We start from the raw sequence: 25,853 nt of genomic DNA, 5'->3' as shown, positions 1-25,853 counted from the left end.
TTCTACTCTATGACCAAATAGTATCTCCCAAAAACCTAGCCGCCCTTCTTTTAATAGCCAGTTTGTCGCAGTCATATAGCATATGAATCTGGGTGGCTGGTCCTAATCCACATCTGGGACATTTATCATCTATCCTTTTCCCCCATGTGTACAGTTTGGCCGGTGTAAAATAAAGATTAAATATAGTTTTGTACAGTTGAGCTTTTAAGTTCGAGGGTAAAAGTATTTTGGCAGTTAAAGAAAGGCTCATATAGATATCCACATCAGGGTTTCCCAATTTCACTGTCCAGGATGGTTCCGTTTTTTCCAAGTCATCTGGGATTTTGTCAAGAAGTAGACTATAAAAATTCCTAATTCTACTGGACTTCCTAGTTATGGCTTCCAAGAGTGGTATCTTGTCGAGCTTAATTTTAGGACTACATAGGGTGAGGATGCTCCTAATCTGAACAAATTTAAAGTATTGGTTTTCCAGTATACCAAAAACCCGCTTGCTTTCCCCTGCAAAAGTACCAAATTGTCCCTACCCCATACCTTTCCCACTTCTTCCCCATACCGTCATTAACCTGGGGTGGAAATGACGATGAGCGCCGTAGGGGGGTATATCTACAAACTTTCGGAATTGCCATAAATTTAGAGACCTGCTTCCATACTTTCCATGAACTATAGATTACTTTAAACCGTACCTTCTTGTAGTAGCTCGGTTCCAGTTGTCTCAGTAGCAGCCCTGAAGCTTCCTTCTCAATAGAGAGTTGGTAAATTGTGGGTATTTTTGGGTCTCGTTCTAATTCATTCTTATTATCCACGACAAACAGGGTGACCATTTGATGGAGAAGAGCTGCCCATTAGTTTAAGGTGATGTTGGGGGTTGCAAGACCACCCCTGTCTTGTGGTAGAGCTAGATATTTCAGAGCCCTCCTAACCTTCCCGTGTTGCCATATAAGTTGGGAAAGGTTGACTCCAATGCCCTCAGTATTCTATCTTCCACAGCCAGCGGTATTGCACGAAACAAATACACTATTTTCGGTAGCATGGTCATTTTTAAGAAATTCCCCCTTCCTATGATAGACCGATGTAGCCTGTTAACTCTCCTTAAGTCATTCCCTATAGATTTGATCAGAGGTTCGAAGTTGCATTTACTAATTTCATCCACCTTAGCGCTTATTTGGACCCCAAGATATACCGCTGTACCTGCTTTCCTAGGGTCGTTGAAATCGGTTATCTGTGCATAGCACAATCGTTTTTCCTTTGCTCAATGCGTATCCAGAGAGGAGCCCATAACTCTCAGCAATCTTACTTATTTCTTCAATTGCCTCAGCTGGATTCGAAGTTAACACCGCCATCATCGGCTTACGCCAATACTTTCGTCTCCTACCCACCAGTGATTATTGGTTTAATCTTCCGAGTCTGTAGGTGCTTAACCACTAGGGGATTGATATATAAAGCAAATAAAATTGGGGAGCAAGGGCATCCCTGCCTGGTCCCTCTTGATATATTAATATTATTCGATTCCTTCCCCATAAGTTGCAGTCGGGCTCTTGGTTGACAATACATTGCCTTAATTGCCTTTATAAACTGTGACCCAAAACCGTTTAGCTTCAGTATCCCCCATCAAAACTCCCAAGACACCCGATCGAAGCCCTTTTCGACGTCGGAGGATCATAGCCATCTGGCCCCCGTCCCGTTTATGATGTCAGAGAGAGATCTCTACAGGTGTCATCAGTTGTTCCCTTGCCAGGGATAAAACCGTGTTGCCAGGGGGAGACCAGATGTTCTATAACCCTCCCTAGCTGATTGGCCAGGATTTTAGAATACATTTTTGTGTCTCAGTTGATCAAGGAGATCGGCCGATATGAAGATGGATTATCTACCGGTTTTCCTTTTTAGGAAATATTATGATATTGTCTCTTTCCAGGACTCGGGGGGGGGGGGGGGGGGGGGGGGGAATTCCATTATACTGTACACCCCCTGAACAAGTCAAGAAGAAGGTGTTATAGCTGTTCCTAGGTTCTTCTAGACCTCCAGCGGAACCCTGTCTGGACCAGCAGCCTTCCCCGATGCCATTCCGAACAGCGCTAAATGAACTTCCTCTAGAGTGATTTCTTCTTCTAGCTCTTCTCTAATTGGCCTTTCCAAGCCCCCTCCGAGTGCCAGCTATCAGCCCTGCTATGCCCTGTACAACTTCTGCTCGATCTTTGTTAATATCATCCTGGTACAGGATTTGATAATAGTTTTGAAACCTTTTGATGATGTCTTCTAGATCGGTATATACTTATCTATCTATTTTAATAGAAGATATCCTCTGCCTGGTACGAAGAGCTAACCTCCTACTGACTTGCTCACCATTTTCATAGGTGCTATTCCGATGGGATTTATATTCCTCTGCTGATCTCCTGTGTTAACCAGTTTTTAATTCCACTTTTAAAAAGATTATTCGATACTGGATTTGATCCCCCTCTTGTCCCAGCATTATTGTCGAAACATGCTCCTCTTCAGCACTGGCCAAGTCCCACGATAGTTGTTGATTCTTAATCTCTTAGCCCTGGCAATGAAGCTAATAGTTTTGCCTCGAAGAGTGGCCTTAAAAGAGTCTCACACAACCCCCCTGCTAGCGCTAAATTTGATATCAAAAAATTCTTGCACCCGCTTTTTAATAAATTCAGTATATTCACTGTTCACTAGCAGTTTCCTATCGAACGTCCATTTACTCCGTGGTCTCTTAAAGCTAGCTATTTCAAATTCTAAGATCAGAGGGTTGTGATCGGATATTATTTTAGGAAGTTTCTTAATCCCAGCTCGTTCTAATAGATCCCTTGTACCATAGAAGTAATCGATCCTGATATATATTTTGTGCGGGCAGGAGACATGCGTGTTGCTGGGGTTAGTTGGGTTTTTTGTCACCCAGATGTCCACCAGGCCATGGCTATTTTTAAGGGAGTTTAATGCCCTGTAAACTCTAGGCTTTCGACCAGAATACCCCCCTTGCCTCTGCTTCTTGGATCCAGTATCCAGAGAGATGTTAAAATCCACACAAAAAATTAAAGAGTTCGGCCATGTAGCAAGTTCTACTTCAAAATCTTCAAATATCTGGGGATCATCTTGGTTTGATCCATAGATTGAGCATACCGGAACTCCTGTTGCAAGGTCTACTATAGCCCACCTCCCCAGAGCATCTACTGCCTTGCATTTGGCCAAACCTAAAGATGTCTTTGCTAAAATGGCCAGCCCTCGAATATTAGAGGTCTGAGTTGTACATGCCAGGATATTGTACCCGCCAACCCTCAGTACTTCTCTTTTCCCCCCAGGAAATGTGTGTCTCCTGTAAACATACTACATCCATGGAATTCAACCGCATGAGTTCAGCACATCTTATCCTCTTTGCCCTATCGTTCAATCCTGCTACATTCCATGAGCACATAGTTATCCTCCCCATCTTGATTTAGCTTCTGATTTCCGGATTCCTCCTATTGGTAGACTCTTGCTCTTTCCCTCCTCCACCTTTTTTCTCTCATTCTGCCTCCTACTTTTCTCTTTTGGCTGTTTCGTGGTTATTTCTGGATATGCTTTTTTTTTTATCCCACATTTCCCCCACCACCCTTCCTTTTCCCCCACCACCCTTCCTTTTCCCCCACCTCCCTTCCGTCCCCCCTACTTCCTTTCCGTCCCCCCCCCACCTCCCCACACGAGGCGCACGGACTCCATCTTGAGTGTGTTCGTGACGAGTGTGCTACACGGAACGAGAGCCCTGATGCTAAGACCTTCCTATACTATTTAGCTACATGCTGCTTTCCACAAATCACAAATCCAAGATCCAGATTCACCTGTTCCTTATACAAACATTTTATACATTTTTATTCAATTTCATATATACATTCTTTTCCCTTTTTTAAAATCCCTTTTCTCCCACTTAATTCCCCCTAGTGAGTGATCGTGGTCTGTTTAGTACGTTGAAAACTGATCCACGTCTAGCCAGACAAACCATCCAGGTATTCTTTAGCTTTTATTTCCGACAAAAAGAATTTTGTTTGGTCGGTACATTTGGCAAAGTGTACACTACACCCCCATTAATAGTTGGGAGTCAGAGGCTGGGGGGGGGGGGGGGCTACCTTCAGTGTTAGCAGGCCCCCAGTCCTGACCATCTGTCTCCATAGTGAGGAGATTCTCTCCCTCACTCCGCTCTTCTTGCTCATCTCGCTCCTCGCTCGGGACCTCCCCTGCATTGTCGCTTCGGGGCAGACCTTGCCCTGGATCCTTCCCTCGTGACCCAGAGCGGTTTTCCCGGCCGGCGCTCTCAGCAGATCAACCACAGTGGGGCCGGCCGGGCGTCCTTTCAGAGCCGCCCGCCTCTTTTTTTCCGGGTCTGGGTCTGCCCCCGTCCCCCCACGCCCTCGTTTTGGAGTCTGTGCAGGCGACCCCCCTGCCACCGAAACTGCTGTTTCCATGCTTGCATCGCCAGTCTCCGCCGATCCCCTCAGCACCAGCCGGGCCGTTCTTGGCTTAGCAGCCCCTGCCGCCGTCTTGGGACCCATCTCCGCAGTCCCAGCAGTCTCCACAAGCCCAGTCTCCACACCGGACGACTCTGCCAGGTAGGATCCTTTATGGTGGATTATGGCAACCTCAGAAATTATTCTGTCAAAATGCCGTAGCACCGCAAGCCCGATAAATGTAGGTAGCTCCTGCCGGACTTTGGGGAATAATGTAGCTCCGTGCTACAGATTGCTGGATTCATCCCTCCGAATTTCTTAGTGCAGCATCCTAGATTTCTCCGACTCTGTGCTCTGTGTGCACCTACGGTCTCAAGCGACCGCCATCGTGCCTCATCCCCCTTCACAATCTTTGACAAACTGTACAAACTTGGTTTTCAAGTTTTCTGATTTTGAGCTGAGTGTATTGAACAGTGTCTGGCTTTGCATCATGTCTTTTGAATGAAATGCACCCTGTGCCTTGTATACTTCTGAGATAAGATATGCAAAACCTAATTTGTCATTCTTGTTCCTGAGAGCATTCCAACGCAATATTTCTGTAGCCTCAGATATGATGGGCATACCTTGTAAAGAACTAACATAATGAGTTCTGCTCAAGACTGACTGGACAGTTTTGCTTCCAAAGATTTCAGCCTCAGTAAGTGCATTGTCTATGCCACATCCACTGAGAACTTCCTGCATAACGCAATTCAATTTTTGTCATGTGGAAAACGCCCATCATTGGATAAGGATCATTAAATTCTACTTAATTGCTCATAAAAATGTCCGCTACAATACAGAAAACCTTGATCACAGAAAATTGGTGGGATAGGCTGGTCTTCAAGCTGAGCACACACATTTTGGAAATATTTTATAGCCGTGTATACTGTTGCGTAGTTTGTGACTGGAGATGGTATTACTGGTAAAAATCCAACCTTTTTCAGTGGGATGGTATTCTGGAAGATCCGAGCATGAATTCCATCCCACTAGAACTGGCTTCTCTTCATCCCTCCTGGTTGTACCGAATAAGCGATATAATAAATTAAGTTAAATTCACTTTGCTCATCGCAGCATCAGGTAGAAGAAGATCCATGTCCTCAGCCACTTTGAAACTTTCTGGTAGGCTGAGACGTGTTGATGGCTTGTAGTGATTTTGCACACATTGACAAGGCAGTTGGGTAATAGGTTTGCATTTACATTTACATTTGACACAGCTTGTTTTCCAGCAGCTACTTCATTGGTATAGTCTTGAAACAGCACCATGGCAGTATCATGTGCTGGATGTTTCAGACAAAAAAGAGCGGTCTTCAAAATCAAGAGAAGCAATTGTAATTTAATTCCTACTAAAGTGACCTGGTAGTTGTTTGCTGTCAGATTCGCAAGTTTTCACAGAATGAGCTGCAAACAAGTTCCTACTTTGTACCATGTCATTATAACTTGTTGATGCACCAATCCTGTTCATTGAAGTAATTCGCTCTACTTTTGCACTTGTCATTGACTGCATGGGCAGTCATCATGTGTAGCAGAGTTTTCTTTTTGCTGTGATGTAATTCATAAAACATGATTTGGAAAAGACAGTAAATTTGTATAGCATTAGCCTGTCATGTGAATGTCTTCCTCTTCTTAGTTTAGATCTTCAAAGCCATCATCAATGTTGTCGGCTTCTGTTCCGTACTCAAGAACTTTAGTTTTTATCAGTTTTGCTTTGCTGATATTAAACAATGATGTAAAAAAAATGTCAAGACCACATTCTGGTTGACTCCCATGATTTGCTGAGCTCTGGGGCATCACAAAATGTGTCATTAAGTCTAAAATCTAAATCTTTCAGAATGTTTCTTAAAATGGCTCCTGCTGATTTTACTGCATCCTGTGATCTTATTTTGGCAGCTTCAGGAGTTAAATCCGCTCAGAACACCATAAGGGGCTCATTCTTTTCGTTAGACAAAACGAATTCTGTCATTGTACAAACTCACCAGAAAAATCTTAATTTCATTATTATTATGGACCAATGCAGTTTCATCAATGTTGACAATTATTTCTGTAATCTCATTGAGGTTGAACCCGTAGCCAGCACTCGAGTGGCTTTAAAACTTCATTTGCTTTTTTAAAGAGTGCAAACTTAACAGAAGGCTGGCAGTTACGTTGCTGCTAGGAGCTCATTGTATATTCATATTTTTGAATATATGCACGCATGCAGTTCAGTTGGACATACAAATCTGCTGCAAATACCTCCAACTCGCTGGTTAGATCAGCTACTGGGCTGAAAACTTCATCTTGTAAGAAACTAGCTGCAGATAAAAACATTTTTGCCCTTTGAGACTCACATACTCTATACTTTGGCCAGTCCCTTTGTCCCTCGTTCTGGCTAAACCACAGATAACACATTGAAGATACTCTGCTTTCTGATGAGGGGTAGCCATTGTTCTTCTAAGTGGATGGGCATTGGGTTTGGTTTTTGTCACTTTCTCACTATACTCAGATTCTTGTTGCGATTCACTGGATTCAGCTATAGTTTGACTAATTTTTTTCCAGTCTTTTTTCCATTGTATACGACTTGTAGCACTTTAATGTTACAATGATAAAATATTTGATCCTCTTCACCCTTTAGTTTCAATATTTTGTGAATTTTGATTTGCTGTATTACTAAAGAATCTCAAACTCTCTTCTGTCCCGCTGCAGTTGATGTTAGCTTTTCTTTCGGATTAGTTTGGCATATGACACATTTTTCTCTGTTGAAGGAGTCCACAGAGTTTGTAGTTGACAGTACTCTGGAGGTTAAGATCCTCTGCTACCACCTGCTTCGCTCATGTTTATGAATTTGAATCGATGAAAACCGTGAAAAAAACCAATATTAAATTAAATTGCCAATATGATTGCTAAAATACATCATTATAGAGCCGCCATTTTGGAAAATGGTAGAAGGGTTGCTCTTAGGAATTATTTTCTGTGTCTTTAAGACTACTTGACCCCCAAAACCTATGTTTTGACACCAAAATGTAGTATATAGGGTCTCATGGTTCCTGAAATATTACATCATCACTGCAACACATCTGCCATTTCAAAAAATGTTGTCCAGAAAAATTCAGTCTGGATTAGTCTACCCAAGCTAAATTACTTCTCTAATGATATAAAAACACGATCAAAAATAAATCTCTGGACAACAATATTTTTACGGAGGCATATCAAGGGGCCAGGATTATTATACTCCTCCTCTATGCCCCTTCTTTCTTTGTGCGACTGTTGACCATCTCATTTTTCATCTCATTCTAGTTTGGAGGTCTTGTTTCCTGCAACAGTGAAACAAAATTGTCACTCTTCTGCACTTCCACAATTACCTTCTACAAATTATATTCAAGGAAAAGGTTTTCCTTATAGTTTTACTTCAGCTTAATAAAATGAAAAACCCTTTTAGAAAACTACGTTTATCTTGCGGTGATTACATTGTCAGGATTATTCTGTCTTTCATGCATATCTCCCTTTTCTCAGGGTCTGGAGGGATAATCGTAGCCTCCGAATCCTTAGTAGAATTTAAACTTTGTTTCTAAAGTTAGGAAATGTTACATTATATGTCAGAACCGGAGGTGAGGATTAGGCTTGTTTAAAGCTTATTTACCACTAATCATGCCATATCTAAGACTGGTTTAAAGTAACACCTCTAAAATTTGAGAGTCTGAAGACCAGTCTGCAGCATTTATTATACCTTCCAGTTTCACACGCAGTGAAAAAGCCTTGGATGCCATTGCTGTGCAGGTCAAATGTACTCCAAAAAATTGACTAATCTATACCTGGCTCCTGTATAATCCATTCTACCCTTCAGGCTGTAGTGGGGAAAGATGCTCCCTTAAAAGGTTTGCAAATGGAAATTCGAAGTTAGGCTCCCCCGATGGAAGAAGCTCCTCATTCATACTCTTGTAAACTTTTGAACATCTGACCACACATAATTTTAGCACATTGCCAAAAGCAGGGTATGAAACCATTTTGGAGAAATATTTTTGATCTAGAAATGTGGAAAGTCTCACCGTCCAGGGTTAAATACCCTACCTGTAATATCCAGCGCTAGACTATCCAGCATTCTCCTGTCGGAAATTTGACACAGACACATAGCAGGCTTACCTGATAGCTCCTTTGTAGAAAGTTATTTGTTACTGTGCCAGGAGAGGAAGAGATTAAGGGTTATTCATATACCATAAGGATGAGGTTCTAGGGTCTCCTCATCAGTTTACTCACCAAAGAATGTTCCACCACAGGAGAACCCTTTATTGGGAAATGTTTTGCTAAAATGTCCGATCTGAATGCATTTGCTGACCTGTAAGACATGCCTTTCCGAGGTAAGGGAGGATGAGAAATTCACATTGTGGCCACACTGGATCTGTACCCATCTGCATACAACAACACATCTATATGGTCCAAGCCCACTTGTATTGCTTAATTTTCCCATCTGCCCATGCCTCTGACTAGAGTACTTCCCATTGTTTCCTTAAATCCTTCCTGCCATGAGTTGTAATTTTCCTTCTGTCACCGGGTGGGGAGGATTCCTTAGAGCGTGGGTACTCTCAAACATTTGCCCAGGTTCCACAAAGTACAATCTGTGGTGTGTCCGAGGGCTGCACTGATGCCAGTAGGGTGGCGGTAGTTGGTCTGGGTGGGTCAGGGATTGTGCAAGGAGCTCTAAACCAATGTTAAATAAACGTGAATGCATTTATTTGTAGGTTAATAAATGCTTGGCTATTTATTTAACATTTCTTTCTGAATATTTGTGCTCAGCACCTAGACAGCAGCTCGTGCTGCCGTTCACCGGGGGGCCGCATGTAAAGGTCAAGAGGGCCGCAAGCACCCCATGGCCATACTTTGAGTATCACTGCCTTAGAGGATTCCCAAGAAAACCTTGGGACTTGGGTAGACTGATTGGAGAATCCCCAGACCACCCCATCAGAACTAGAACCCAGATTTGTGATCTCCATATTGATGTGATTACCATCGGGTCTGCCTTCTGCCCTGCCAGTCTCATGATCATCGCTAATGGTGGAAATGCATACCCCTTCTCTTGACTCCAGTCCTAGAGAAAAGCAACCATCACCGTTGCTTGTGGGTCTGGTTTCCAGCTGAAGTACTTGTCCACCTGATCGTCCAGTCTTGAGACAGGTCCACCCTGAAGGGACCCCATCTAGGTTCTATCTCCTGAAGACTACTTAATCCAACTTCCAGAAACTCATGTCTTACAATTGCAGTGAATGACAGTTTGCTACATTGTTGGCCTTGCCCAGAAGATATTCTGCCATGACTGAGATCTTGTTGTCTAGACGAAAGTGCCAGAACTCCCATGCCAGGTCTGCTGGGTGGATCACCTGGCAGGGCTGGGCTCATTCCTGGAGGTGTGTAACATGTTTTATTTGTCCCCAAAGAAGAAAGAACAGACATGTTTATCCTGGCGTAGACAACTCTGTGTAATATTTAATTAATACATTCCCTTCTCATGGTGCGTTCAGCTCCAGGCTGTGGCAGGATGGAGGCCAAGGCTCAGCAGCAGAAGTGCTGCTGTCTTCACATCAAACTACAGCTCAATCGTGCCTACTGTGGATCACTAGAGTGCTCGTCTCTGGCAGTGTGGCCTGTAATTTTAGGGATGCCCGCTAGTGTCTAAATGGCACAAACATGGTACCTCGGAAATGAAAAACTGTGTAAACGGCACCTCCCAAGCTGCGTTGAATGCTTTCCTGTGGGCTCCATCTTCAATTAAATAAAAGACTAGTCAGACAACACTAAAAGGACATTAAAATATCCCCCAAATAGAGAGCCGCTGCTGTCACTTATCTGAACGCTTCTGGAGGTGCAATGAAAGGGGAGGGGCATTGAGGAAGATGACACATTCTAAAAGAAAATACAGGCTGATTGGTTGAAGTTTTTTCTACTTCCTTTCCCAATGGTTAATGGGAAGGATAATACTTTGATGCTTTTGAAATTTGCTAATTTGAATAAAATGAAGAAAGGTGAGCACAATCCTTGCCTACGAACGTAATAATTTCTAGCAGGAGAAAAAGGATCGAACCATTTAGGATAAGCTGGCCACAACCACAAAGCATAAACAAGACACACTGGCAAAATCACCATCTCTTCCCCTGCAAGGGGCGTACCGGAGCCAGAACGGTTTGTCGCAGGAAAACCACCAGCTAAAAAGGGATGGGAAAGCATGTGCTGCAAGTGGTCTCCCCCAAACAAAACTTCTCATTGGACCCCCCCAAAAAAAGGCAAGGTTCTCAGTCCGGTTAGCTCTCGCATTCACAGGGGGAGTGAACAGCATAATTGCAGATGTTAATGGAAGGGTATTGGCCCTGTGTGTCTCCCTTACTCATTTCAAGTTGCGTCTGTTTTTGCCTGTAATACAGGCCAGGAAAAATTCCTCAGAACAGCAGTCATGCACATTTTAAGCTCTCCTGATAAGGATATAATCGTGGAAGGGGACCTTAGCCCAGTAATAAATAATGAGAAGGGCAGATTCGTACTATGAGAGGAACATGTGGGAGCAATATTCCCATAGAGGAAAGAATGGCTACGTGAGATAGGGCTGGGTGACATTTGTCTATCGAATCCTGAGAACGAGATTACACATTATTCAGCCACCCATAAACCCTGTGCCAGACTGGATAAATTATTGGGATCCACAGATGTGCTAGTTCAGATGACGACAGCTGAGTAGGGCCACTGGTGCTTTCTGATCACACACTAATGTTGGTCACTCTGAATGCTCCACGAACGCCAACACAGCTAAATGTATTCAGGTTGAAAGATGATCTCCTCTTCAGTGAGCCCAACAGGACTCCATAAGGCCTGCCATCTTTTTTGTTTTTTTGTTTCCTTTTTTGAAAACGCAGAGGATTGGGTACACATTCTGTGAACCATTTAAAGTTGCCATAAGGGGCTTGTTGATCTCATTTGCTGCGTCCAGCAATGCCGATGGAGCAACCAAACGCAGCGAATTAGAAGACCACGTTAGAATGATAGAAAGGAAACACCAGCGGATTGGGACAGTAAAGATATGGCATACTCTAAGGGTGACCCCTACTCCATTACATGCACTAGACATGGATTGGGCAGAATACATGCTCCTCAGAGTAAGACAAAAATATAGGGGAAGCAATAAAGACAGAAGGATCCTGGCTTGGGAGTTCAGGTAGCCAGAAGCCACATTTACTCCATTTGCTCTGAAACAGGGGCCCAATGCACCATTGACTAAAAGATTGGCCAGGCATTCCACAAATTATTTTCCACGTTATACTCGGAGGAAGGAATTAGTGCGACTGGGATGGAGAAACTACTGGAGAAGTTACCACTCCCAAAGCTAATGGAAACCCAATAGGGGTAGAGGAGGTGATCACTTGTCCCTCATGCTGCAGGAATCCCAGGGTCCTGGCTGCTACGCAGCTCAATTTTTGAGACCTTTTGCCTAGAAGTCGCAACCTACACTCACATAATTGTACAATGCAGTTGGGGTGAGAGGAGAAACCGCACTTACAAAGCAAGAGGCCGCAATCACAACTGTACCCAAACCTGACAAGGACCCACAACACTGGTCTTATCCATGCCAAACTGCTGATGCTGAAAATTTAGCACACTGTTTGTGCTTATACAAGTGTTACTTAGTGGAGCCGGTTTAGTCAGGCTTCACACTAAACGAATATGGAATCTCATTGACAAAGTGGAGTGGGTGGGTAAAGGGGTTGACCTATTAGTACTTGATGTTTAAGAGGTATTTGACCGAGCCCATTGACAATTTCTCAAAACCGACCTTATCTGCATGGGAGCGGCCTTAAATGTAGCCTTTGGGTTTTTAGCAGCTTTGAGGACCCAGGTGCTCGGATCAATGTGAACAGTAGATTAACACCTTCCATACGAATAAAGAGGGGCCTGAGACAACGTTTCCTGTTGTCCCCCCCCCCACTCCCTTTCACCTCATACATGAACCCCCTGACCATAGCTATCAGAAAACAAACCTAGGGACATCAGGGGGGTGACCATTGGTCAGATGGAGCAAACATTATGTATGCACTCTGATGATGTCCTGCTGTCGTTAACTAACCCTCGGAAATCCCTCCCAGAGGCATTAATGGAACTTCAGAGCTGTGGTGAAGCCCCTAGATTTAAAATCAATATCCATAAATGCCAGTTATTGGAACTGGAATTGCTCTAAACTTTGTTTCCAATGGGCCAAGGACAATCTTGCATATCTGGCGCTGACCATAACCCCCACTGCCTCAAAACTGCAAAAGTCCACTATAACAAGCTAATGTGATGTATGAAGCCTGATTTTCACACATGGTGTGGTGCTGGCCTGTCATGGCGCACCCCGGCAGCCAAAATGACCTCTTTGCTGCGGTTTCTGTTCTTGGCAGTCTATGCTACTGCACCTTTTTAAAGGCACCCTCCGCAATATCCAGCCGCTCTTTAATAGCTTCTTATGGACCGGTAAACAACCTAGAATTGCAACTAATCAGATGTTCCTGTCTGCACAGGGAGGTCAAGGTATCCCAAACATTGCCTCGCACTATTATGAAGCAAAGCATGTTACATTGTAGGCTGGTATATGGGCCGGGATGGGAAATTCGGGTGTTTCATCCATCAGTCCATTGCTGGCATCCATATTTGAAAGTTCCTATGGTTCCCCGAGAGGGACAGACCATGAGGCTTGGAGTACTCTTTCACAAGAGGTACAATGGCAGCAAAGGACAGGGTGCTGTAAAACCGGGCCTAGTCCTCATTCCCTCTTCGAAGAACCCTGTATTTGGCAACGCAATGTTTCACCCCAGGTCTTAAAGACCAGTTTATAGAATTGCAGAAAGCAGGGTTGGTGACTTGTAGGGCATCAAGTCTTTTGAACAGTTCAAACTTGACCATAAAATACCAGTGGGAGAAAGGTATTGATATGATGATGATGATATTACCGATTGCATCACTGGGTTACCCACCCCTCGATAAGAGCAGTTGCCAGTGTATCCTTCTACCCTTTTGCAAAGTGGCACATTACTAAATCAGGGTAAAATCTCATCCTCTCCAAGATATACAAATTCTCTATACGAGGCAAATTCATGGATAAACTGCCAGGCAGAAGAGATGGGAGAAGAAATTTGAGAGAACAATAACACTAGAGGCACAGGAGTGGAACTCTGTAAACTGAGTCAAGGTAATCCCAACCAGTGCTGCAAAAAGAGACTCTAATAAGTGGCTTTATACTGTTACCAAACACAAGAGAATTTACATGCTTGGAACTATAAAAAGTCAAACAGTGCTGGAGGAGCTATGGGACTGGGGGGGGGGGGGGTCATTGTCACACCTGCTCTGGCATTGTCCCAAACTAACCAAGTATTGTGATGAAGTGCTGAATGATACTGACACAGCAGTACTATTTTGAGACTCCCAGCATATATAATCCTTGGAGTGGAAGACAAGCTGAGGTACCCTCTACGGTCTCCCAGAGGTAAACGGACATCAATCCTTTTATGTACAGTCAAGCAGGTGATCCTGGGGGTACAGGGCACCACCAGAATTCTGGACCCTATACAGTGGTTATATACGATCTAGGAACATATGGTCTTGGATAAAATCTCAGTGGTATTAGAACAAAAAGTGAAAGACTCTGAAAAACGATGGAAGTCCTGCTTAAAACTGCCACCAATGAAATTTAAAGAACGGTTACCTTACAGTGTTACTTACAGATAACTGCCCTGAAAGATGCTGACTGCTGTAAATAAATGTGTAAACTCTTGGGTTAAGGGGTTTGCGTGTGAACTGTTCCCGATTGACTAATCATTCTGGCTTAGAAGTTGCTAGTTTGAAGTGGCCATGATAAAGTAAGAGGGGAGGGAATTGTTTGATTTCTTCTTTTACATTGATCCGCTGGCCATTTGGAGGTAGACTAAATATGTTGAATTTTCTTATTACAAAATCAATAAAACGAAAATGATTCTAAAGTAAACGAAACACAAAACCATGGCATAAACAAAGCAACATAACACAATTACAAATAAGAGCACATCAAAACTCCCAAACCCGTTTGTAGCTATAGTGAACGCCGTAAAATCACATTGCAGTACTGGATCACAAATGCCCTGCAGCATAAAAAAAAGACTACCACCCCAACAAAATACTGAACCTATTTGTCACACATTACGAGAAATGTGTTTTTTTTTTTTAATACAGTCTTCAAAGATGTTTAAAGCAAGCACTGACTTATTAGCTTATTATTGATATGAAATGGCATCAGTCAGAAATGTTTTGTGATCTGGTCGTTGAAGTTTAATGAAAAATTTCCTAATTACCTTAACGGACTGTTTGAATTCCATTCAGGACGCGGTGGCGAGTATTATGCTGTACTTTATTCACTTTTTATTTTACAGCAACCATGTAAAGAAACAGCAAAGATTTCATTTTCCAAAAACTCTGGGGGAAAAAGTCAACAATTCAACATTAAAGCAGTGTCCTGTCAACAGTGTCCAGAACCCCTTGATAGTCCTTCATTCTTTTTGCTGCCTCCTCTTTCTTCCTGCGACCAAAATCGAGTAACGTTATCTTCAGTCCTGCTTAGACCCATCAGATCCTGAATGAAAATTAACTTATGCGAATGAAAATCCCATACCTGCTACTTCAGGCCAGGTTATATGAATTCCGGTAGTGAACATCAGCGCCTTATATATGAATCACATATGAACAAATGCTACTAACTTGAAAGCACAACTAAACCCACCTTTTACGAAGACTGTCTCATCCCAGAGTGGGTGGAACAGCATGCAGGAACTGGTGGGTTAATAGTCTCCTGTGCGTCCTTAATAGAAATGAAACTTTCCGTTATGATAGCTAGGAAAGTTTTCATTTTATGTCGAGACTGGAGGCAAGGATTATGTTTTAAAGCTTCTCCACAACCAGCGATGCAGTGCCAGGGACAGGCTTAGAGTAAAATCTCTTAGGAAGAATCTGAAAACCAGTCCGCTGCATTGAGGATATCTTCCAGGCAAGCCCCAAGAGAGAACGCCTTTGAAGCCATGGCTACTCTAACAGAGTGAGCACCAAATATTGTAATATCCATGCCCGCCTCGTGCATAGCCCATCAAACCCATCTAACAATGGTGGGTGAGGAGACGGCCTCATACATCTTTCGGAGGACAATCAAGGGTTGCCTCTTGTGATGGGGGCGGATATCTGCCATCATAGTCTCATAGCTTTTTATACACCTGACTATCCACAGTTTTGAGGCACCTGGAAAAGGGTAAGAAACCACACGTGAATTAAATTTTCTATGTTTCGAAATATGGAAAGTAACTCATCTGGGGGTAAATAGTCTATCCGTAATGTCCAGTGCTCTGACATCCGAGACCCTTAGACATGAAATCAAGCCTACCAGAGTAGCCAATTTGGCTGATATCTCTTTCCTTGAAAGATACTTATTTAACTGCCATGACAAGAAAAGATTGAGGACCTTGTTGATGTCCCATAACACTGAATACCTAGGTTGTGGAGGAAAATATGATCTGATGCCCTGCAGAAGCCTTCGAATCAAGGGGTGCTCCCCCAACTCCGAAGCCAAGGAAGTGAGAAAAGATATGGACAATGTCTGCCACCACCGGATCCAGGTGTCGGTGACACCAGCCCAACCATCGAGCCCATGCTGATCTATACAGTTTGATGGTTCTGTCAGCCTGTGCCTTAGGAGGGCCGCAGCGTGGCTTGAAAGCCCCGGGACCTGTTGTTTCCTGTAGTCCTCCATGCCATAAGAAGTATAGACCCCCTCTGGCATAAGATGGCAAATCCCGTCTAGAGCCTTGAAGAGATCCGGAAAGGGGACTAGAGGGATTGGAAAATCCCAAGAAAGTTCCAGTAGAGCTGGATACCAAACTTGTGATCTCCAAATCGGGGTCACTAACACTAAGTCGCCCACTGGGCCGAGAGGCGCATTCTCATGAACGGGGGGAAAGTGTACCCATGCCAGTCCTGAAAAAAAGCATCCGTGGCTTCCACCTCGCAGTCCTGTCGCCAACTGAAGTATCTGGGGAGTTGATGGTCAGCCGTGATGCAGGGATGTCTACTGAGAACTGGCCCCATTTGGCCTGAAGGACCTGGAAGACTGACTGGTGCAACTGCTAAAGACTCGCGTCCGTCAGGTGTCGGGAATGGCAATCTGCTATTTGGCTGGATTTTCCAGAGAGGTATTCCGCCGTCAGACTTGATTCATGAGGCAGCAATCCCAGAAATCTCTGGCCAGGTCTGGTAGGGTCTGGGATTGAGTACCCCCTAGATGGTTTGTATAGCACTTGGACAAAGGACCATGTGAAATGCTGAGTCCTGCTCAACACCAGATTGCGACAGAACCTGGCAGTAGTTCAAGGCAATTGGTGTGAATGGATTTTTCATGAGAGGACCATCTTCCGCTGGTGGAGAATGCACCCCAACCCGTGCCGCTGTCATCTGATTCTATGGCTAGGTCCGAGAGGGAGCTGAATATGGCCTGGCTATTCCATGCCTCCATGTGAGAAAAAGCCACCACTACATCTCCTCCCGGGCTTCCTCTGTTTACCGGACCACTTGGGAGTACGTAAACCCTCTCCTCGGGTGTAAAGCCTTGAGCTGTTGTAGGGTGCGACAGTGGAGGGGCACCGGAAAGATGGCCTGGATGAAGGATGACAGCATTCTCACCATCCTCGCTATCTGACGTAGGTGCTGTGGATGCTTTGACTGCCATCCGATGCAGTTCGTGCTTGAACATGTTCTCTTCCTTGAGAGAAGGCGGAGTGTGGCTCGTACAGAGTTTACCACAAAACCAAGGAACAGCGACTGAGTGGGCAAAAGGACCGGCTTCTGTTGGTTGATGATGAGGCGCCAATAGGGAGACTGCCATCTGTAGATGTTCTGAGAGATTCCAGAGGCATTGGTCCATCAGGAGAATATAGTATAACTAGGCAATGAGGCGGAAGTCCCATGCCCTGAGGAATTCTACCACTACTTTACTTTATTGAATCACCACAGTCGGATGATGGGTCAAATGGAAGAGTGGTGAACTCAAAGGTCCGTCCTGGCCACTGAAAATGGATGAATCTGCGGTAGGGAGGAAAAATTTGGATGATCAGATAGGCGTCCTTGACGTCTAGGAGCACCATCCAGTTCTTGAGTTGAAGGAGATCCCTCAAGAGGTGAATACCTTCCATCTTGAAGTGGCTGCCACTCATTGAATTTCTTCAGATTGGCTGGCTGCATCCATTTTGTCCACCACGAAGAGATTGTTGAGAAACCCCACATGGTGAGGAGAAGTCTGCATAATCGCACCTTTGCAGAGTAAATCTGCTACTTCTGTGTCTACCAACTCTGCATTTGCAACCCTGATAGGAGGCCTCCTTTGGTAGGTGAGCCGTAGAACTCTGTACGGAAATCCTGCATGGTTTGGAGCACCCAATTATCTGAGGTGATAGCCACCCAATTGTGACTAAACCATTGGTCCCCCCTGGCATTGATGCAGGAAAGGATGATCACCCACCTTGAGCGGAGCCTTGAGTGAAACCGCCTATGTGGCTGCCTCTTTAACTTCAGTATCCGGGCCAACCTTTATGGGGTAGAAGTTTCAGAATTTTGGGGCATCCTGGTATTGCCCCAATCTACTGCCATAGCCTCTGCCTAGTGCTGGAGGTTATGTGCGGCCAGCCGAGCACCCTATGCCTCGGCCAGCCCTTGTGAAAATCTGGGGCATGAAGGTTTGTTTTATGGATGCCTTTGCCTTGTCTAAAGAATTGAATGTTTTGCACAAATTTTCCCAGTTCACTGGTCACCAAACAGCTGCACCCTCCCCCGAGCGATGGGGCCAAGCCCCCCAATTTGGGGTCTATATTTGAGGAGCGAACTGTGCCTCTTTTGAAATGATGCGGTTCACATTTCCCCAAAAGGTAATGTCCTGTTGGGCCCACCCTGACAATACATCTGGGGAGATCAGGGTCCCGGGCGCCTTGGCGTCCTCTGCTTTGTCCAAAATATGGGTCAGTGGTCCAATGGGCTAGAGATGTCTAATAACTTGGCCTGGCAAGCCTGCCAGACTCTGTCAATACCATTTTTTGGGTCGCGCATGTACTTCCCTAAAAAGGTGGCCATGCGATCATCAATGTCAGGGGGGCTGCGCCACCTTATCACATACAGACAGGTGGGGGCACTCAGCCAGACGGTGGTTGCGATCTCCTTACCCAGCGGCTTACACAGTCGTCCCACGACCTAGGTCGTGACTTTGACCGCTGGAACCCATCTTGCTCAGCAAGGTTGCAGAACTTGTTCAGGGTTCCACATATCATAGGTCCCTTGAGGGGAATTGTCTGTTGGTGTGTCTTCACATGGTTCAGTTGGCCAAGGGTAGCATTTGCTGGACCCATATCTTGCTCTGCTTCAGAGCCAGAGTGAGAATCAGTCCCTGTAGGTGGTGGGCGGTGGGAGTGGGGAGTGGGGGGAGACTTCGAAGGCTCTGGGATGGGGAGCTCTAATGCCAAAGGCTGAGATTGGTCCATAAAGGCCCTCTTCAACCTATCAATTTGGGGAGCGGCGCTGACTGGTCAGCGACCCCAGAGGTAGCGGGAGCATGAGCCCGAGGGTAGCTTCCCTCCCAGGGAGGGGTCTAAAGCGGCGCTCAGCATACTCTTAACGTTTCTGCTCCAGAGGAGCCACTACCTACATAACTGCTTTTAAAATGGAGGCACCCATGACCTTGCAAAAGTGATAGTCGATTGGGAGGCTAGTCCTACTGTCCTCCTCCATATAGGTCTCTTCAACTTAACTCATTTTGGGCAAAGTCTTACTGGGGCTTCCTAATGTACATTGTAGGGCTCTGGGGTCACCAGGCATGTATAGAGAGGGTATTATGTCAGGTGGGGGTCTCCCAGCCAATTAGTATAAAACCCAAGGGGGCGCTAACAGAGCAAAAACCCTGCAGGATACCACTCACTCACGTGTTGTACTTGCGCCTGGGCTGGTATCCATGTGTATTTCACACTAACCTGCCAGTCGCACTATGCGCTTTTCAGTAATACAGACCCTGAGTAGGGGCGTAAGTGCTCCAGGCATGAGGAGTAAACTTCAAAACCTATAGCACCTGTCCGGCCGCACTGTAATTGGCAGGTTGCCTCAGGGGAATCAGCATGCCGGCTTGTGGAAGCGAGACACGTTGAGCGCGCTCAACATGCGTGCTCTCTAGTAGTCAGAGAATCACACCATGTCCGCCCCCAAGCGCCGGTGCGTGTATCGTGAGGGAAATCGGCGGCAGCGCTGAAAGGGAATTGAAATTTGATACTATGGCACAGTGAAATGGCACTACATAGCCTGACAAATTATATACACAATAAAAAAACAATAAAGAAATGGCCAATGTTCGGAAGGCACTTATCTCGGCTGCTGGAGCAGCGAAGAAAGAGGCAGCAAAAGGAATGAAGGACTATCGAGGGTCTTGGACACTGTTGATTGGGCACAGATTTAATGTTTAACTGTTTTCTTTTTCCCAGGGTTTAGGGGAAATTAAGTATTTGTTTCTGTATAATAAGTGAATAAAGTACAGCATAATTCTCGCTTCTGGTCCTGACCTAGAATCCGATTTTCAGAATGGGTTCATTGAAAAAGGTGTAGTAGACTTTCCCTTCCTATGTGTAATAGGACTGCTCCATACAGTTAATTCCAGGTGCTAAGATACCACAGGGTCACAACAATATTATTGACGAGAAAAGAAGATGAACTTCTAAAAAAGAACAATAACTTAATAAAGTTGTAGCCCAAGGCTTTAGGACTTTTTTTCCCTACAGCAGGGAGCACCTATATGTTTTGTCCATCAATTGAGCAGTGAGCTGAGATGGTGTATGGACAATCAGGAACTGAGGGCTGCCTGCTGCCTTTCATCTCTGTATTACTGGATTGGGTGGGTTTAGCTAAACTATTCACAAGCTTAGAATTGAAACCATACAGTTTATGTCCAGATTTAAGCAGCGGATTAGTTGAAAACTTCTTTTAATATTAATGAAAAAGCAATGGTGGCTATACCATCAAACCCAGCACATGGATAGTAGCACAGAAACGTCTCAGCAAATCTTTTAGTACAAAGGAGCAAACATTTTCTTATTGTGGTGCTCTTTAGGTAATGAACCCCGCCACCTGGAGTAATGTAGCCAGAACTCAGGATTGTAGTTGGCAATCCTCACAAAAACACAACCAAAGCACACACATGCAGTTCATATTTGAAAGTGTATATTCCAGATATATTAATCTTCTTCTCTCTTAGTTTGTATGTGGTTGAAGATGCTTTATTCTCAGCACAGACAAATGATTCCGTGGAATACTACAAATTGACATTTTTAATATGTAGTTATGCCCTTCAGCCTATTCAGTGCGCCTCCTTCTTTCCATCACTTTCTCAATTATATTTTTTTCTTGGCATCTTGGATACATTTGTCAACCTACTTAGACAGCGTTTTGATTTATTTTTTTCAAAGACCTGGAAGCACAGAGCCATTAGCAGAGAAGTTATACGTCGATTGTTCGTTCATGCCGAGTTTGATGGGTGCATCTTTGATACCCAATCTGTGCCTTTTTATATGGCTCCACAGATGGTTTTTTCTGCCCATGAAATGTGAAAGATGTGCATAGACCTTTGTGTTTTGCTAATTTTTATAGATAATTTAGTCTGTTTCCATTGTAGTCACTCCCATTGTCCATTTAACCAAGAAGGATGCACTATTATAATGGCTACCTGAACAGCAGAAGGCATTTGAGCAGTTAAAAACGGCATTTACAAAAGCTCCCTTCTTAAACATGCTAATCACATTCTACCATTCTTTAGGGAAACTGATGCATCATCATTTGCCCTGGGATTCCATACTTGTATGCAAAGATCCTTCTACAGAGCTGTAGCTTTTTTCTCGAGCACATTATCATAATTTGAACAGAAGTGTATGACAATGAGTTATTGGCCATTAAAGAGGTTTTTTTACACTTGCGACATCTTGAGGGAGCCACGTACCCATTGAGTGTATGGACAGACCATAAAACCCTGGGCTTATTTAGAACTATGAAATGTACTAACTCTCAATGTGCCAGATGAACGTGGTTTTCCTTAGATTTCAATATCAAATTATGTACTGACCAGTGCGATGGCATGTGAAAGTAGATGTTCTGTCTAGTCAGTACAAAACCTGAAAAAAAGTAAAATAGAAGCGTTCCATATACTTGCTATAAAAATATGACCTGACATGGAAAAGCTCTTAGCGCTTCTGAAATCCAACTAAAATTCATGGGATTGTAACAGCTGGATTCAGGAAGAGTGCCACGAAAAAATTAAGGACAAGCTTTATTTTTTTACACCAAAACGAATGGGTTATTTCTACTCCAGAGCTACAGGAAAAGCTGTTGTATTGATGTCAAAACCCTCCAAGTGCTGTGCACTTTGGTGCGAGAAGACTCATGATTTAGTGGCTCAACAGTTTTGGTGGCTATCCATGAGAACAGATGTAGGACATGAAGTAAAACAGTGTTCCATGTGTATCAAGCTGCAACCTTTTTATTTAAAACACTCAGGTTTGATTCCCTTAAGCACACCAAGAAAAGCATGGATTTAGATCTCCATTGACTCCACCAGTGACTTCCTCCTCCAAGAAACACTGTAGCTCAGATCATAGTCTGCTTACGAAATATATTTTGTATTATTGCCCAAATTACCAACAACCCCCAACTAGGTATAGTCTTTATGAAACAATTTGTGAAATAGCAGGATTTATCCACAGAAATTTTGACCGACTGGGAATTCCAGGTTTTTTCTTTTTGTCATTTGAAACACCTTAATTAATCAACTGTGTGCTGTAAATTCTAATGTGCTAGTACCGTCCCCTAGTTTATGCCTGCGTTACACCCCAGTTTCTGTGCCATATCTGGAACCTGAGACAACAGGGTATACACATCACGATAAATCTGTACGTTGTTTATGTTCCCCGGTGACGAATCACCGGTATATACAGTTGATGTGTACCACTATTGGATGTACAATCTGACATAACTATTTGAAAGTTTTGTATGATGTACAATGTGTAAAATATGAAAATGGCAATAAAAAAGTTAAAAAAAAATAAATTCTAATGTGCTAGTTAGTCATCCATAAACTGATGGACAGACCTAAAGGATTAATCCGTCATTAGATCAGTATCTTCACTATTATACCATGAATTGCCATGAACAATTGGTCATTTAATTACCATTATCAGAACTAGCATATACATTTCTCCACATTTTTAGGGTGCTCTCCCTTCTGTTGTTCCTTTGAATTTCACCCACGATTGTTACATATTGCACATCAGTTTTGCTCCCTAAGTTTCTACAGTACCTTCCACGATTTCCACTGTGCAAGCTAACATGCATCTTAACCTGCAGCAAGCAAAGGGTGACTTTAAATGTTTTTCTGACTCCTCATCAAAAACGCCAGTACATAAAAAGGGTTGTTTAGCTAGCAACTAGTTTCTTAAATCTGCCTGGTTTTCACCTCAGTCTGTTGATGCGCTTTCCTGTGGCGTGTTTACTGGGTTAAGAAACAGGGGCCTTTGCTCTTAGAGGTGCTAGGTTCATTCAGTATTGCACAATTCTAGAAGAAGCCGGCTACATCCAAGCTTCCTATTCCTCCCCCACCAGTAATAAAAGATGGCTCCAGAGAATTTGAGGTGGAGGCCATAGTAGATTATAGAAGAGTGTGAGAGGTCAGTTGCACAGGATAGCGGCGTGGATGCGCTATAGGTCTGTGAGCACTCTTGGGAGCCTCTTTTACATGTCCATGCTCCAAGAGTGGTGGCCTCTTCATCAGTAATTCCGAACTAAAGCAGCACCAGGAAAGGGAGGGCAAAGAGTAAGAGGGTACTGTCTCGAATAAGCTAGGGGCATGGTGAACTGGTCAAGGAGTGTTGCGAGGTGCATCCCTTTAAGATTGTGGCAAACCGCCTTGTAGCGGCTGGGATGCTGAAACTGCTAGAGTGCAAAAGGTCAAGTGTGAGACTTCTGGGGTGTTGTAGGCAGTGGTTCTACTTAAGAGCTGAATGTTTCCTAGGATGGTGCCCAACAGTGTTGCATTGGCATTACTTCTTGACTTATAGGTTTGTTGACTTTTGCTTTGTCCCTCAACTTGGTTGTTTTCTTTGTCTATCGGTTACCTGGCTAATTTCCTGCATTTTTTAGCTTTATTATGGATCCTGCCTTTTTGTTTCAGTTTTGCCTTGTTGTCAGGATTACTAGTGATCAGACTTGTGTCAGCTGTTGTACTGGCTTCCTCTTGTGCTTGCTTAGACTCCCAGTGATCCCCCCCCCTCATCCTGAAGCCATGCGCGCCTTATCTGCCTGAGAAAGCCAGCCTGCAGAAATAATTTCGTGCAAGACCTAAATGATCAGTTTGTGCCTTGTGAGTGAGGTATTTGTTTTCCGTTATCACTCAGTCCCAGTATTTATTTCTGCTTTCAATATATCACCTTGTATTAGCAGAAATAGAATTTGAGGAGTGAGCCAGATTGTCATCAGACTGTGCTGTTCAAGATTTGCAAATCCTTCCTGAAGTGTATCATGAATTCAATGACCTAATCTGTTAAGAGCGAGCAAATCAACTTCTCCATCGAAGGCCATGTGTGATTTGATTTGATACCAGGAGCAAAATTACCTCATTGAAGAATATGCACACTGGCTTAGTGGGAAGAGATGGAACTGAAACCGTAGACAGCCTAACTTAAGGTTTTATAAGACAGGCCAAGTTTCCATTCGGGCATCCATATTTTTATGCAAAATCTAGTGGAGAGCTTAGACCATGCATAGAGTTGAATGTCATTAATGTCAGAAATCTATGTCCTCTGCAGTTGCTTTTAGTTTTTGTAAGCTAAGACTCCTCGTCAACCCTCTACCCTATGCAACACAGAATTAACAGTAATCAAAGTTGCCTTCCCATGTTGGAGACACTTAATTGAGGGAAGAAAACCTAGTAATAGATTGGGCATTTCATAAAAATTGGTGCTTCCTATGTTCACTGTGGTGTGAGAATCATTACTGCATTACAGCCTGGGTGGAGAACATGCCCAGGCTCCCATTCCCCATCTGAGTGCCGAACCACAGTGCTTAGACCAATCGCAACGCTGCATTGCAGCGTTGTGATTGTCTTGGGGGAGCTTTGGTGCTGTAATACATTTTTCAAAATAAATGTAGCTATTATGCTTTGAATAGAATGGCAGTTGTTTGTACATTCAAATCATTTTAGGCATATAATTTTAGAATCTTACTATATTAATTTTTATTGATGAAGTTGTAAATTAACTGTTTTCCCTCTTGTTTAGATTTGCATCATGGGCATGGGATAACACCTCTTTACCGATCTGAAAAAGCATTGGATATATTCTGATGTCAAGTGTGACAACTTATTTGGATAAGAAACATGTTCAGCCTCAGTGACTTCAAGACTGTTCCGAAAGAGATGCATCTTTCCACCTTGCAAGACACCCAGAGCCATTTTAGCAGCTGTGATTTGTGCTCCGGGTCTTGTAATGGTTCAGGCAGAGAGCTTCTTGGCCCAAATCTGGACTCGGGGCTTCAGATTGGTGAGATGACTAGTGATGATATTGAGGAGAATTTCGGCAGACTGTCTCAAAGTGGAATCAGTAAAGAAGGAGGTGCCAGGACACCAGAAGCTTCTTCAGACAGAAACTTGCTACCTTCCTTGCAAGGTGAGTCTTTTACAGGATCTGAAAAAAAGTATAATCTGTAGCTACTTCCAAAAGAGAATTTCTTCAGGGACTAATTTTGTGTTAATAATAAAATACGAACAATAATCACATCTTAATCGCCTACCTAATTACCTCTTTATCTTTTTCTGTTGTGAGCGATTTCTTCTAATCACTATGTAAATTATTGAACCAAAAGGTAATTAATTGTTTTAACAGTTAAGTGTCATGGAGTTCCCTTTGGGTCCGCTTTCATTCTGCTCCCCATACATTTTTCTGATCATTTGGATGAATTGAATTAGTGCACATATTGTGTCCTTAAACATTATTACAGCTCTGCATTAGTTCACAATGATCATGTTACAGAGCTTGACACATTCAACAGAGCATTTTAGACCGCTATTTATTTGGACATTTCTCCAACTTGTCCACTAAAATTGTATATTTTCAGAGCTTGATGAATTTGTTTCGCCAAAGTTAAACCTTTTTTCTGACCGCAGAGCTTTCTGTGTAAATTTGTAAATATTTTTAGCAAGCTTTGAAATTTCAAACCTAACATGTCGCCTTCACATTTGTCTTATCACTGAAAAGGGTCCAGAAGAGGAGATTTAGCAAGCATTTCTGGGCCAAGCAAAGAAATTACTCCTCTTTTTCAGTCTGGCTTGAG

At 43.6% G+C, this 25,853-nt stretch overlaps 1 protein-coding gene across 1 annotated transcript in view; it reads left to right on the top strand.

The window, feature by feature from the left end:
* The window catches only part of ZNF541 (zinc finger protein 541), a 1,112,036-nt gene that overhangs the window by 60,922 nt on the left and 1,025,261 nt on the right, over positions 1–25,853 (top strand). The window contains exon 2 of the mRNA XM_085627847.1: positions 24,803–25,189. Within this exon, the coding sequence (XP_085483973.1) occupies positions 24,901–25,189 (289 nt within the window). The 5' untranslated portion in view covers positions 24,803–24,900. The remainder of the gene's footprint in view (positions 1–24,802; positions 25,190–25,853) is intronic.

This window comes from Triturus cristatus, chromosome 9 (genome assembly GCF_964204655.1).
Source record: "Triturus cristatus chromosome 9, aTriCri1.1, whole genome shotgun sequence".
NCBI lineage: Eukaryota > Metazoa > Chordata > Amphibia > Caudata > Salamandridae > Triturus > Triturus cristatus.
This window is presented reverse-complemented; position numbering and strand designations above follow the sequence as displayed.